Here is a 14,126-nt window from a genome sequence, read left to right on the forward strand (position 1 = left end):
ATTGGATCAGTTTTTTTTTTTCCACTTTGAATTAAGATTATTTCTCATCCAAGACTTGATATTAAGATATTTTGCTTCTAAAGTAAATGTGTCATGATTTAAGAACGACAAAAAATGACTAAGAAATTTTTTTTTTTTTTTTGCGGTGCTTAAATGCTTACTGTAAAATTATCTCCAAGAGTGTAGGGGGGAAAAAAATCTACAGAAACATCATAAAATTCACATTCCTACTAGATGACTACGTTTGTTTCAAGAAAGAGGACGCTAAATGTTCGCCTCCGTCGGTTTGATATCTGAGCTGTTGTTAGTGTTTGCTGCTACACACGGTGGAGGAGGGCGAGACTTGCCTCGATACCGCTTCTTCAGTCGACCAGCCAAACGTTGCCACCTAGTGGACGATATAATGAATTGCAAGTCATTTATGAGTAAAAGCATTGAAGAAGCAATAACATATCACGGTATAACATTCACCTTTCTTGTGTTGCATTGTGCTTATTAATCCTCTCGGCTAACAGTTTTTTCTCCTCTAACCAGCGGTCTAGGAGGTCCTCCTCCTGGAGTTTTGTGGCAGCCATCTCCTCAGTCAGTGTGCTGTGCTCCCGTCTCAGTGCTGTCAGTTCCTTTGATTGACACTCCAGCTGATACTCGTATTCCTCCAGATCTGACTTCAGACAGGAAGCCCCCTGGGCCAACAAAACCGCTTCGGTCCTGTAACGGGCAACTCTACAGCAGGAAGACATGATAGAACCCTATTAGGACTCGTGTCTTGATGAGTTTATCATCTTTTTCAAGATGTAACTGGCTGTTTGACCTACTGTGAGTGACAGTATTGTAACTCTGCCTCCTTCAGGTATATACTGCTGGTCAGATCTGAGATTTTCTGCTTGAGCTTGAAAAAAGACAGATGTGGAAGGGTATTCCATGGTTAGTAGTGAGAGACTGATGTATACACACACATATATACAAAAGTTTGGAAACAATACTATTTTTAATGTTTTTGAAAGAAGTCTCTTATGCTAATCAAGCATGCATTTATTTGATAAAAAAAAACAATGCAGAAAAAACAGCAATATTGTGAAATATTATTACAATTTAATATAACTAGTGCAAAATGCCCGTGCAAAATCAGTTTTTAAGTGTGTTTTTAGTAATTGTTGGTTTGGTGTGTTTGAGTGCACATTGTTACAATTACACAGCAAAAGTTCAGTGAAAATTTTATTTGTGCATGGTAGAAAGCACACAGTGAACTCCGAGAAAACGCTATGCTTGAGCAAACATTTTGTGAATAGGCAACTACAAATGATGCCCGTGAAAGAGACTGTGAACGCATTGAAAAGGATATGTTTAGTTGGTGAATAGCATTTACACAGTAGCAATAACGTTAAACGCACCAGAATGAAATATAATATTCAGAAGTAAACAGCATAGCTGACTTATAGATTCAGTTTACATCCACAAATGAATAAGATTCAGGGAGCAGTGCAAAGTGCCCGTGCAAAATCAGTTTTTGTGAGCTGATCGCTGAACAAAAAAGTTCAGGAGATATTTCTTAGCGATGGCTGATTTCAACAGTTTCAATATGATAAAAAATAACTTTTATATTGATTCAATGGATTAATTGCATTTTGGAGAAAAAAAAAGTGTCATGAATTTATTGCATTTTTGGGGAAAAATTATCCGTTTTTATAATAAATCTTTGAAAATCAAAATCTGGATTTGAATTTTTTTATGTTATTATAACCTAAAGATGCTATGTGAAAGTTTGAAACAGAAAATAGTGGTTTTTATCTTGCCACTTTCTTGGTAAAGAAAACACATTTTTACTCAAATTAATCAAAATGGATTTATCACGTTCTGGAACCAAAACTATAATATTCAGAAGTAAACAGTGTAGTTGACAGAGTGTTTATGTCAGAATGTTTATTTTTAAACCACAACCTTCTTGGGGCTTCTTTGACCAATACAACCCTCTAATGTCAGAATGTTTATTTTTAAACCACAACCTTTTAAAAGTGATATATTTAACGATATCTTTAGCATTTCTCATCCAAACAACGTCAAACTTGGCACTGCACTTACTCGTGCCCGTGGCGAGACACCTGTCGAGTTTGAAATCCATCGGACTAACGGTTCGAGAGATATGCGAATAACACACACACAGACACACACACAGACAGACACACAGACAGACGTTCCTGTAATTTATAGAGAGATGGTTTTCTATTTGAATATACTTTAAAATATAATTTATTTCTGTGATCAAAGCAGGATTCTTTGATAAATAAAAAGTAAAAAAATAAAATAATAATAATAAATAAATAAATAAATAAATAAGAAAGCATTTAAAATAGAAATCTTTTCTAACAATATACACTTCCGTTCAAAAGTTTGGGGTCAGTATTCTTTTTTGGAAAAATAATAATACTTTTATTCAGCAAGGATGTGTTAAATTGATAAAAAGGTGATATTAAAGATTTACATTGTTAGAAAATATTTCTATTTTGAATAAATGCTGTTCTTTGTAACTTTTTATTTATCAATAAATCCTGAAAAAAAGTATCACAGGTTCCAAAAATATATTAAGCACAACTGTTTCCAACATTGATAATAACTGAGTATCAAATATTAGACTAGAATATTAGAATATTTAAAATATTAGAATATTAGACTTTCTGAAGGATCATGTGATACTGAAGACTGGAGTAATGATACTGAAAATTTGCATCACAACTTTGTATCACAGGAATACATTTTATACACACACACACACACACACACACACACACACACACACACACACACAACCGGTCAAAAGTTTTAGATCGGTACGATTGTTAATGTTTTTAAAAGAAGTCTCTTCTGCTCACCAAGGCTGCATTTATTTGATAAAAACAAAACAAAAAAACATTCATATTGTGAAATACTATGACAATTTAAAATGACTGTTTTCTATTTTAATATATTTTAAAGTGTAATTTATTCCTCTGATGAAAGCTGAATTTTCAGCATCATTACTCCAGTCTTCAGCGTCACATGATCCTTCAGAAATCATTCTAACATGCTGATTTTATCCTCAAAAAACATTCATTATTATTTTCAATGTTGAAAACAGTTGTGTACAATTTTTTCCCCAGAATTATTTGATGAATAGAAAGTTCAAAAGAACAGCATTTATTTAAAATAGAATATTTTTTAACATTATAAATGTCTTTACTGTAACTTTTGATCAGTTTAACTCACCCTTGATGAATAAAAGTATTGATTTATTTTATTTATTTCCCCCCAAAAATAAAATAAAAATTCTTACTGACCCCAAACTTTTGAACGGTAGTGTTTAATGTTAGAAAAGCTTTCTATTTCAGATAAATTCTGCTCTTTTGAACTTTCTATTCATCAAAGAATCCTGAAATAAAAATTTAAAAAACTGTTTTCAACACTGATAATAATCAGAAATATTTGGTGTGCATCAAATCATAATATTAGAATGATTTCTGAAGGATCATGTGACACTGAAGACTGGAGTAATGATGCTGAAAATTCAGCTTTGATCACAGGAATAAATTACACTTTACTGTATATTACATAGAAAATAACTGTTTTAAATTGTAATAATATTTCACAATATTATTATTATTTTTTGTATTTTTAAATAAATGCAGCCTTGATGAGCAAAAGAGACTTTTAAAAAAACATTAAAAATCTTATATATATATATATATATATATATATATATATATATATATATATATATATATATATATATATAATATATATAAAAATATATATATACATACACACACACACACACACACACACACACATATATATATACACACACACACACATATATATAAGTCCTAGATTAAAAAAAAATCATAAAGATTAAGCATAACAGAAACCTTAAAGGGGTGGTATAATGCCCTTTTCACAAGATGTAAAATAAGTCTTTGATGTCCCCAGAGTGTGTATGTGAAGTTTTAGCTCAAAATTCCCTACAGATATTCTTATATAGCATGTTAAAATTGTCACTTTTTGAGGGTGAGCAAAAACGCACCGTTTTTGTGTGTGTCCCTTTAAATGCAAATGAGCTGGTGCTCTCAGCACAGGGGGCGGAGCTTCAAGAGCTCGTGTCCTTTTACCTCACACAGACATGCACTGAAAATGTCAATGTTTATGTTCAAACTGGAGTCAGACAATGATAGAGAGACTCAAGAAGAAGTGACAACATGTAGAATGCAACAGGACGTTTCTGAATGGTTAGTTGATGAATTTATGTAGCTTATGTGTAGTTATCTTCTAGTCATTGATTAGCATATTCTGTCATGATAATCTATAAATCGTGTTCCGGGGGTGGGGTTTATGTAAATTATAGGGTTAGTGATGTCACTAACCCGGGAGGAAGCTCGTGTAGTCCCTACCAGCCGTTTGCTGTAGTCCTTAAAAAGTGATTTCTTTAAAAGCAAATATCTTCCTTTGCTTTGAACTTTCAGCGTTGTAACTTTGCAGATGTTGTTTATGCTCGAACAGCAACATTACACACTAACTAAAGTTAGAAAAGTGAAATCATAATCAACCACCCCTTTAATAAAACTTACAAATTACAACGTTATGCATTAAATCTCTAGATCTGGTGGGGAGTAAAATATGAGTTTTAACAATAAGGCAGTTTATCAGTGATGTTTATTGATATTTCTCTTACCTGTTGATTAAGAAATTCCACCTCATTCACTCTCAAATAAAGTGTGCCGCCTTCATTTGGGCATTCTGTTTCTGTAGAGTTTCTGTTTTCTTTGGAACTGAATCAAATATAACAGCACACAAAACATAATAAATTGCGATGTGTGTCAAGTACATACACCAGATATGCATAATGTAATTCATGCCAATAAGTCAAGAAATCAAATCAGTACAATAATAGATGTCACGCGTTGTGTTACCTGTCTTGCCAGAGTTTGATATGAAAGTCCAGCATCTCCTCCAGCCTGGACACTGTCAGAGCATCCAGTCATTACTGAAGCACAGCAGTACTTATAGCTTGTTTATGTATATTTGACAGCATCTGTATTAAACTCACCCTTATCAAAGAGGCCAGAGAAAGGGTCTCTCTGCCTACGGTCTCTGTGAAACAACTCCGCGCGCACGTGACTCTTCCAAGACTCCATGACTGCTCGAGCCTCGAGCTCAGATGGACAATTCACCTATTTCTCACTTTCGAGTCTCGTCTAATGTATCATTACAGCGTTTTTTTTAAATTGAATATAACTTGCAGCCCTATATAACCAATTTCTGTGGCAGATTTTCTCCAGATGTTACGCAAATTCCTTTAATTAGTAGTTAAATATTTCCCATGTTTAGTTTTCTCTACGCTAGTCGGCAGATTTCGCGTTTCTATTATTTTTGTTCTTCTGCGGCTTCCGTATTTCCCAATCATACTAAACGAGTGCTTTGTGTACTACAGTCAGTGGTTAAATATCTTGTCAAATTAACTTTCGTTGCTTAAATATACATGTAAGTAGACTTAAATTATTTTACAAACATACATTTCTAAAGTGTGTTTTTAATTTTTCAATAACTCATTATTTTTAGCTAACGCGTGTGTGGTGTTGTTTTCTGCTGCAGTTAATAATTCTGCATGTTCAGGTAACGTTAGGAGTTGAGCGCTTGTCTTTTATATGTTTGTGCTTTATGTTTTCTCTGTATTCTGTAGGTTGTGTGCTCGCAATGGCTAACGACAGGCTGAGAGCGTTAGAAGATGTGGAGAAGGAGATTGCTTTAGTGCTGCAGAGCGCAGGTTTGTGTAAGACTTAAACCATCTTAAAATAGTTTTCTAGTCTTCGCTGATTTAGGCTTGTTTCCTAGTCTGGCCAATCTGATTTTAGCTGGTTTAGCAAGAAAAACTCCGTTAAACCCAGTAAACTGACCCACTGGGCTAGACCTGGTGAGTGACTAGCAAACTAGCTTTGGCCGATTGAGTTTTTTATTTTATTTTTTTAATTAGGGGTTTTGTAACTGTCATTATAAATATACCTGCTTAAACCTCAACATTACATCTTTACAGTGTTAGGATTTATTATTTTGTATTTGTTTAATCGAGTATACAATCTGTCCATCAGGAACTATTGTGCTGGAGCTTTCTAAAGAGAAGGCCAATGCCAGTTTATTAGACCGACAGCTGAATCAGTTCCAGACCTCCATCAACAGAGTTGAGAATGAACTGAGTGCACAGATCCGATATCTGACACAGGTGAATATGTGTTACATCTATCTATCTATCTATCTATCTCCATCCATCTATTGCTCTATCCATCCATCCATCCTGATCTATCATTCTATCTTCATCCATCATTCCATGCATCGTGCCATCCATTCTTCCATGTCTATCTATCTATCAAAACATATAGCATTGGAGAAAAACTTTGACTGCCTCTGTGATGCACTAACTTTTTTATTTCTTGTTTTCGGAGTAAAGGTGGCAACAGGTCAGCCTCATGAGGGATCGACATACTCAGCCAGAAAGGACTGTCAGATGGCCTTAAACCGTGCAGAATATGCCCGTGTCAAACTGGGAGAGCTGGGACGTACCTGTGAGATAATGCTTGATCCACAGACGTAAAGACACATTAAATGGACTGTTACTTTGTAATATTTGCCAGCCGACTTTATAAGTGTCTATACGTTTCATGACCTGTCTGTGTACCATCTACAAACACTTTTTTTCTCCATAATCTTAGGAAATCTTGTATGACAAACCCAATGATTTGCTTTGAATATCTTCCCTGTGTTGTAATAGCACCAAAGCTTTTGTCTTGTTGAGGAATGTTATAGGTGTGACAAAAAACAACAATAAAATATATTTTTTCACTAGTATTTTATTGAAGGGAACATAAGACTCTCCATTCACTTATATTGTATTGTTCATCACTGTTGTGATAATATCAAGTACACAGCACAAGGGTTGCAGGGTGTACACATCAATAAAATAATAGACATTTATATTACCACACACACACAAATTGGAATTCAAAAAATGTCCACCATACACACACATTCAACATGAACACAAGCTACTAACATTGACTTATTGTGTTTAGTGTTTTAGAGCTCATTAATCAGAAAACAACCATTAAAGTGAAGACCTTCAGCTTGTTTTGTTTATTTATTTAATAGGGAATGTGGAGTCACAGTTCCTTCCCTTAATTTTCTTAATATTTCTGGAATTTAACAACACATAACATGCGTACATATGCACATAGCATGTATTTGTGCCTGTTTACTGTATGTCTTAGACACTTTGTCTTCATTAGAATATCAATATATCTAGAATTTAAAGATGATCTTCCAAATATATCAATTTCAGACAACATAACAAAGCAAAATCTCTTCCTAGGTTGTTGAGGTCTTTTAAAAATAAATAATTAGGAATAATTGGAGTTGAATTTGAAATGGTCTGGGTTTATGTGACCATGTACTCCTGGCGCTTGTTAAGGCGAACCTGACACAGAGACACTGCGCCAACACCTACGTAGATGGCAGCGGCAATGAAGCAGTTGATTCCAACTTGGTTGTAGAGTCCGTAAATTGTCTGTGGTGGATTCTTACTGTTGAAGAGAAGACGCATTCATGAGGAAACATTTGCATGTAGAAACGTCATATCAGCTCAGGATCTGCCAGTTCTCATTCTACACAAGCAGCCTATTCAAAATGTGAGCCCTTATCATACTTATTATTATTTGATCAAAAATATAGTAAAAACATTAATATTGTGAAATATTCTTTTTTTTATATATATATATATATATATATATATATATATATACAGTGAGGAAAATAAGTATTTGAACACCCTGCTATTTTGCAAGTTCTCCCACTTGGAAATCATGGAGGGGTCTGAAATTGTCATCGTAGGTGCATGTCCACTGTGAGAGACATAATCTAAAAAAAAAATCCAGAAATCACAATGTATGATTTTTTAACTATTTGTTTGTAAGATACAGCTGCAAATACGTATTTGAACACCTGTCTATCAGCTAGAATTCTGACCCTCAAAGACCTGTTAGTCTGCCTTTAAAATGTCCACCTCCAGTCCATTTATTATCCTAAATTAGATGCACCTGTTTGAGGTCGTTAGCTGCATAAAGACACCTGTCCACCCCATACAATCAGTAAGAATCCAACTACTAACATGGCCAAGACCAAAGAGCTGTCCAAAGACACTAGAGATAAAATTGTACACCTCCACAAGGCTGGAAAGGGCTACGGGGAAATTGCCAAGCAGCTTGGTGAAAAAAGGTCCACTGTTGGAGCAATCATTAGAAAATGGAAGAAGCTAAACATGACTGTCAATCTCCCTCGGACTGGGGCTCCATGCAAGATCTCACCTCGTGGGGTCTCAATGATCCTAAGAAAGGTGAGAAATCAGCCCAGAACTACACGGGAGGAGCTGGTCAATGACCTGAAAAGAGCTGGGACCACCGTTTCCAAGGTTACTGTTGGTAATACACTAAGACGTCATGGTTTGAAATCATGCATGGCACGGAAGGTTCCCCTGCTTAATCCAGCACATGTCAAGGCCCGTCTTAAGTTTGCCAATGACCATTTGGATGATCCAGAGGAGTCATGGGAGAAAGTCATGTGGTCAGATGAGACCAAAATAGAACTTTTTGGTCATAATTCCACTAAACGTGTTTGGAGGAAGAAGAATGATGAGTACCATCCCAAGAACACCATCCCTACTGTGAAGCATAGGGGTGGTAGCATCATGCTTTGGGGGTGTTTTTCTGCACATGGGACAGGGCGACTGCACTGTATTAAGGAGAGGATGACCGGGGCCATGTATTGCGAGATTTTGGGGAACAACCTCCTTCCCTCAGTTAGAGCATTGAAGATGGGTCGAGGCTGGGTCTTCCAACATGACAATGACCCGAAGCACACAGCCAGGATAACCAAGGAGTGGCTCTGTAAGAAGCATATCAAGGTTCTGGCGTGGCCTAGCCAGTCTCCAGACCTAAACCCAATAGAGAATCTTTGGAGGGAGCTCAAACTCCGTGTTTCTCAGCGACAGCCCAGAAACCTGACTGATCTAGAGAAGATCTGTGTGGAGGAGTGGGCCAAAATCCCTCCTGCAGTGTGTGCAAACCTGGTGAAAAACTACAGGAAACGTTTGACCTCTGTAATTGCAAACAAAGGCTACTGTACCAAATATTAACATTGATTTTCTCAGGTGTTCAAATACTTATTTGCAGCTGTATCATACAAATAAATAGTTAAAAAATCATACATTGTGATTTCTGGATTTTTTTTTTTAGATTATGTCTCTCACAGTGGACATGCACCTACGGTGACAATTTCAGACCCCTCCATGATTTCTAAGTGGGAGAACTTGCAAAATAGCAGGGTGTTCAAATACTTATTTTCCTCACTGTATATATATATATTTAAATCTAATGTATTCCTGTAATAGAAAAGCTGAATATTCTGCTGTCATTACTCCAGTCTTCAGTGTCACATGATCCTTCAGAAATCATTCTAATATGATGATATTGCTGCTCAATAAATATTTCTCATTATCAATGATGAAAACAGTTGTGCAGCTTAATATTTTTGTGGAAACAGCTATTTTCATTTTTATACATTTATATCTATATCTATCTGGAACATTATATTTAAAGATAGGGGAGAGTAACTCACTCATCACGGATGTCTTCCTCAGTAAAGGGAACATCTTCGATCAGCACAGCAGATTTTGCACTGAAGAAGATTCCCAACATTGACTGAAAAAAGAGTGCATAATTATTAAAAACAGGATTTGTTAAAAATATTTAATATAAAGACATTAGGTGGAATTAATTGTGGAAGAGCATCCAATATGATATATATCTATACACAAAGACAAAAAAACAAGGACAGAAAAAATAGTCAAGTGAAGGAGGTAAAGAATAGCTATCAAGGCCTTTACATCCTATGATCCCAACATCTGCTGTTTTCTGATATATTCTGCTGATAAATAGGTGACTGAACAGATATCTTTATGCAAATGTATTACTATTTTACGCATTTATCTTATCAGGGAAGATCCAAATACACCAATATTTACTAATATTACCTATATAGGCACAATATTCCTGTCGTTGAGGGTGAATCCCATTAGCTACAACTAGCAAGCGATGTCACGAAGACTATAATCCTTACCAGCATAACGACACCCCAGATGCTTAACACGATCCCACAGGCGGCCAATTTGGGCCCACAGAATAAAAGCGACGGCATTTTATCTGAGATCCCCCACGGATTCTTCCTCTCAAAACTGGAAAAAGGATGCTACATCCAGTCGTCATCCAGGATGACAGCCTACCTCTAGTCTTCTCTCGACCCAATCGACCGGATGTATATCGGCGGCACTCGGGTTTGTTCGACTATTTCCGTAAGCTTTTTCGGCAACACTCGGCTATTTTCGTACGGATGTTGCGCAGATCGTTTGAAATCATTTGATTGGCCATGGGCTGACCAATCACACGACTCGTTTTCGAAGCGCATTGTATTCTGGGAATTTTTAGTTCGAACTATTATGTTGCATTCATGCTATTATAGAGACTTTTTGTTAGATATATAATAAAGTTAGCATTGTTTTTTCGTACACAAGGTCGCTGAATGACTGCAGCGGTCATTTAAAACCGGTAGTTTCAGCTTTTCAGCGCCGCTGATTGAGACTCGACTAGATTGTTTTTGGATTTGTGTCAGTTCTTTTTATTTCAGCTCATCACTCCAGCATGACTTCGGCCTCCACAAAGGTAAAACACTTGCGTCGCTCTGCATAAATATTGTTAAGTAATTTATAAATTATAATAAAAACATATAAATGTCTATCAGGTGGGTGAGATCTTCTCGGCTGCAGGCGCGGCATTCTCTAAACTAGGCGAACTGACCATGCAGCTGCATCCAGTGGCTGACTCTTCTCCTGCAGGGTGAGATGCTGAAACTCTGCACTTCTCTCCTGTTAAATAGTGGAATTAGTTTTGTTCTATTGTTTAAGTATAGTCAATGTTTTATAAATTACTAATTTTCCTCCTCTCAGAGCCAAATGGACCGACACGGAGATTGAGATGCTGCGATCTGCAGTTCGCCGCTTCGGTGAAGATTTGAACAGCATCAGCTCAGTCATAAAGGAGCGCACAGTGTAAGTGTGTATTAAGTTATAGCTGTGATGGAGTTATATCTGTATAATTGTCTTTTTAAATTATTATTATTATTAAAAAAAAAAAATTAAAAAGTTCTAATTTTAATAATAAATTGAATATGCATTTGCAGACCATGCAAAATCTGCATTTTTGTGCTGGTATCTATTAAAACATTGTTAGGGCAAATAATAAATACACTGGGTGTCAAACTTTTGGAATAATTAAGATTTATAATGTTTTTTAAGTCTCTTATGCTCACCAGGGCTGCATTTATTTGATCAATATATATTGTGAAATATTACATTTGAAAGTAACTGTTTTCTATTTGAATATGTAATTTATTTCTGTGATGCAAAGCTGAATTTTCAGCATCATTCTTTCAGTCTTCACTTCTCTGTCACATGATTCTTCAAAAATCATTCTAATATGATGATTTAGTGCCCAATTATTGATTGATTGAAGTTTTATTTGCTATAACTCAATGTTAAATAAAAAAATTCTGCTTAATATTTTTGTGGAAACTGATTGAACATTTTTTTTTCAGGATTCTTTGATAAATAGAATATTCAAAACAGTATTTATTTGAAATATAAATCTTAACAGTAACATTATAAATGTATTTACTGTCATTTGAATCAATTAAATGTGTCTTTGTTGAATAAAAATATAAAATGTATACAATAAAATTATAGTGTATCTTAATTTCAACAAAAATATGAAGCACCCCACCTATTTTGAACATTGATAATAATAATAAATGTTTCTTGAGCAGCAAATCATCATATTAGAATGATTTCTGAAGGATCATGTGACACTGAAGACTGGAGTAATGATGCTGAAAATTCAGCTTTGCATCACAGGAGTAAATTACCTTTTAAAATATATTCAAATAGAAAATGCTTGTTAAAAATTGAACATTTGTATTTCACAATATTACTGTTTTTACTGTATTTTTGATTGAATAAATGCATAATTGCACCACAAATCTAGTCAAGTCACCTTTATTTATATAGCGCTTTTTACAATACAGATTGTTTACAGAGATAACAGGAAAATAATGCAACAAAGTTTGTTTCCAGAAGAAAATAGCGTCACAGTCCAGCTTAAGTAAGCTCAGTGATGTTTCATTTTTGTTGTAAAAAGATTATTAATTTAGTTCATTTACATATATATAGGAGAAAACGTGATGTCATCGTCCAGCTCAGTTCATTTCTCGTATAATGGTGCTAATAAAGGCAGATCAATAATATTGTTGAATATTAAATGAAATGTCCCCAACCACTCACTCTTTTTCCTTGTCTTCTTGTAGTGCCCAGATTAAGACCACAGTAAAGAGGAAGCTGTATGAGGACAGCAGGGTTCCTCTCACTGCAGAATCACCTAAGAAAACTATGAAGAAAACCACAGTGACGCTGGCGCCGCCTCCTGCATCAGTGGCCCCCACCGTGATCACTGTTCCGTCCACGCAGGTTGTCGTCACGACTGGATTGCAGAGTTCTGCATCTTTACAGCCAGCAATAAAAAACCCTAAACCAGCAGGTGACTCACTTTCGGAATACAAGGGATGAAAAATGAAAGCATTAGCAATATCAGTTTGCAAATTCGGTTATATGTCTGTTAATGCACTGGCTCTCTATTATCAGATGTGACTCTGAGTGCCCTCAATGACTCCGATGTGAACAGTGATTTGGTGGATATCGAGGGGCTTGGAGAGGGATCCACTAAAAAACCGAACTTCGACCAAGGTGAGTCCCATTTTAAATGCATTGAAAGGGATGAATGACCCTCATTTCACTCCAAACCCCCTTTATTATGCTTTTGCCTCAGTTTTGAAGCTTGAAAACTTCAGTTCCATTCAATGTAATTCTCAAAGAAGAAAGTCATACAGCTTTGGAAAGAAAGGAGGGTTGGATAAATGATGACAATTTAAATTTTGGGGGGAAATGATTCCTTTAAAGGTGAAGTATGTAGTTTTACGCTATGAAAACAATCCGGTCAGATGCGTTTGACTACCTCTGGAAGTGGTGGAAAGTGGACAAGCTCAAAACGGTTTAGACCCCATTTACAACTGTATTTTGTGTCGTCCACTTGTGATCCGATCGACCAAAACACATCTTAATACCAGGTGGAAGCAGAGCCATTGGACAATGAACTGGGTTAAGATAATGTATCGTAACATTAAAAATGTTTACAAGTGGAAAAGTGTGTTGACTTGTGTTTTGCTGTTGACAAACCTTTCTTTTCCTTTTTTTTTCTGGCAGAGAGCTTGAATTTGGACTCCAGTCTAATAATGAACTCCAGTGATTTGCCCCTGCTGTCCCGCTGATTTTCATTGGTTCATATTCAGGGCAACAGGGACAAAGATTATTAAGGACAACACATGTAAAGATTCTGCAGTTTGATCGTGAGATATACAGAATGGTGAAAGCAGCAGTTGGCACCTTATACCTTTTCCACTGTGGGTCCAAATTTGCCAGACCAAATCTCTTCTACATCACCAACCATTCTCTACCCATTTCAGTGAAGAAGTATTATGAGTATAAAAGTAGCTTTTTTTTTTTATCTAATGGAAGATGGAAAATGTTTTTTATGGTTCATGGTGTGTGATCTGCTTTGCCCGCAGTTGAAAAGGGGTTCACAGGACAGTGGTGTCTAACTACTTGTAAAAATACTTTTTATTTTTTATTTTTTTGTATTTGAATAGGCCCTTTTTAAATATTTGTGAAGTGACATAAGATGACTGTAATGTAAAAGTTGCAGCATGCAATCAAAAATAGAATTGTACCTTTTTTTTTCACCGTCACTGTATGCTAGGTGCGGGTTCTATTGTATGTATATATTATTTTAACATTACATAATTAAATGGGTCATTTCAACAGCACACACAAGACATACCTGTTTAAATTGTATATGAACAAATCAGCTTGATATACAATGTCTTAGCTCAGCATC

At 35.6% G+C, this 14,126-nt stretch overlaps 4 protein-coding genes across 4 annotated transcripts; 2 read left to right on the forward strand and 2 right to left on the reverse strand.

The window, feature by feature from the left end:
* Positions 1-132: 132 nt before the first annotated feature.
* LOC311076744 (autophagy-related protein 16-1) lies at positions 133-5,208 on the reverse strand. Its single transcript, XM_084105158.1, has 6 exons — positions 5,075-5,208; positions 4,938-4,989; positions 4,700-4,796; positions 816-889; positions 472-723; positions 133-388 (listed from the first exon to the last, which is right to left on the reverse strand). Exons 1-6 carry the CDS (start codon positions 5,160-5,162, stop codon positions 265-267), a joined length of 687 nt encoding a protein of 228 aa, XP_083961284.1. The 5' UTR covers positions 5,163-5,208; the 3' UTR covers positions 133-264.
* A 163-nt stretch (positions 5,209-5,371) lies between these two features.
* Positions 5,372-6,867, forward strand: med11 (mediator complex subunit 11). Its single transcript, XM_084105159.1, has 4 exons — positions 5,372-5,508; positions 5,708-5,791; positions 6,114-6,244; positions 6,470-6,867. Exons 2-4 carry the CDS (start codon positions 5,722-5,724, stop codon positions 6,611-6,613), a joined length of 345 nt encoding a protein of 114 aa, XP_083961285.1. The 5' UTR covers positions 5,372-5,508; positions 5,708-5,721; the 3' UTR covers positions 6,614-6,867.
* Positions 6,852-10,397, reverse strand: rnasekb (ribonuclease, RNase K b). Its single transcript, XM_084105160.1, has 3 exons — positions 10,189-10,397; positions 9,688-9,770; positions 6,852-7,598 (listed from the first exon to the last, which is right to left on the reverse strand). The coding sequence occupies exons 1-3, from the start codon at positions 10,264-10,266 to the stop codon at positions 7,454-7,456; spliced, it is 306 nt and encodes a 101-aa protein (XP_083961286.1). The 5' UTR covers positions 10,267-10,397; the 3' UTR covers positions 6,852-7,453.
* A 112-nt stretch (positions 10,398-10,509) lies between these two features.
* bacc1 (BPTF associated chromatin complex component 1) lies at positions 10,510-14,055 on the forward strand. The gene is made up of 6 exons (XM_084105303.1): positions 10,510-10,787; positions 10,867-10,961; positions 11,072-11,173; positions 12,484-12,713; positions 12,818-12,919; positions 13,436-14,055. The coding sequence occupies exons 1-6, from the start codon at positions 10,767-10,769 to the stop codon at positions 13,498-13,500; spliced, it is 615 nt and encodes a 204-aa protein (XP_083961429.1). The 5' UTR covers positions 10,510-10,766; the 3' UTR covers positions 13,501-14,055.
* The last annotated feature ends 71 nt before the right edge of the window (positions 14,056-14,126 follow it).

Source organism: Abramis brama (assembly GCF_963993115.1).
Source record: "Abramis brama genome assembly, chromosome: 25".
NCBI classification, from domain to species: domain Eukaryota; kingdom Metazoa; phylum Chordata; class Actinopteri; order Cypriniformes; family Leuciscidae; genus Abramis; species Abramis brama.

What these genes read in the sequence shown, in the direction of transcription:
- rnasekb (XM_084105160.1), bottom strand. Translation starts at nt 10,266, where the DNA reads ATGCCGTCGCTTTTATTCTGTGGGCCCAAATTGGCCGCCTGTGGGATC. An exon ending in TCTGGGGTGTCGTTATGCTG is followed by an intron (nt 9,771 to 10,188) that starts GTAAGGATTATA and finishes CTCTTTTTTCAG; the next exon opens with TCAATGTTGGGAATCTTCTT. An exon ending in GAGGAAGACATCCGTGATGA is followed by an intron (nt 7,599 to 9,687) that starts GTGAGTTACTCT and finishes TCTCTTCAACAG; the next exon opens with TAAGAATCCACCACAGACAA.
- LOC311076744 (XM_084105158.1), bottom strand. Translation starts at nt 5,162, where the DNA reads ATGGAGTCTTGGAAGAGTCACGTGCGCGCGGAGTTGTTTCACAGAGAC. An exon ending in TTACAATACTGTCACTCACA is followed by an intron (nt 724 to 815) that starts GTAGGTCAAACA and finishes TTCCTGCTGTAG; the next exon opens with AGTTGCCCGTTACAGGACCG. An exon ending in CACAATGCAACACAAGAAAG is followed by an intron (nt 389 to 471) that starts GTGAATGTTATA and finishes ATCGTCCACTAG; the next exon opens with GTGGCAACGTTTGGCTGGTC.
- bacc1 (XM_084105303.1), top strand. Translation starts at nt 10,767, where the DNA reads ATGACTTCGGCCTCCACAAAG. An exon ending in TGACTTCGGCCTCCACAAAG is followed by an intron (nt 10,788 to 10,866) that starts GTAAAACACTTG and finishes AATGTCTATCAG; the next exon opens with GTGGGTGAGATCTTCTCGGC. An exon ending in AAAACCGAACTTCGACCAAG is followed by an intron (nt 12,920 to 13,435) that starts GTGAGTCCCATT and finishes TTTTTCTGGCAG; the next exon opens with AGAGCTTGAATTTGGACTCC.
- med11 (XM_084105159.1), top strand. Translation starts at nt 5,722, where the DNA reads ATGGCTAACGACAGGCTGAGAGCGTTAGAAGATGTGGAGAAGGAGATT. An exon ending in TTTAGTGCTGCAGAGCGCAG is followed by an intron (nt 5,792 to 6,113) that starts GTTTGTGTAAGA and finishes TCTGTCCATCAG; the next exon opens with GAACTATTGTGCTGGAGCTT. An exon ending in AGATCCGATATCTGACACAG is followed by an intron (nt 6,245 to 6,469) that starts GTGAATATGTGT and finishes TTCGGAGTAAAG; the next exon opens with GTGGCAACAGGTCAGCCTCA.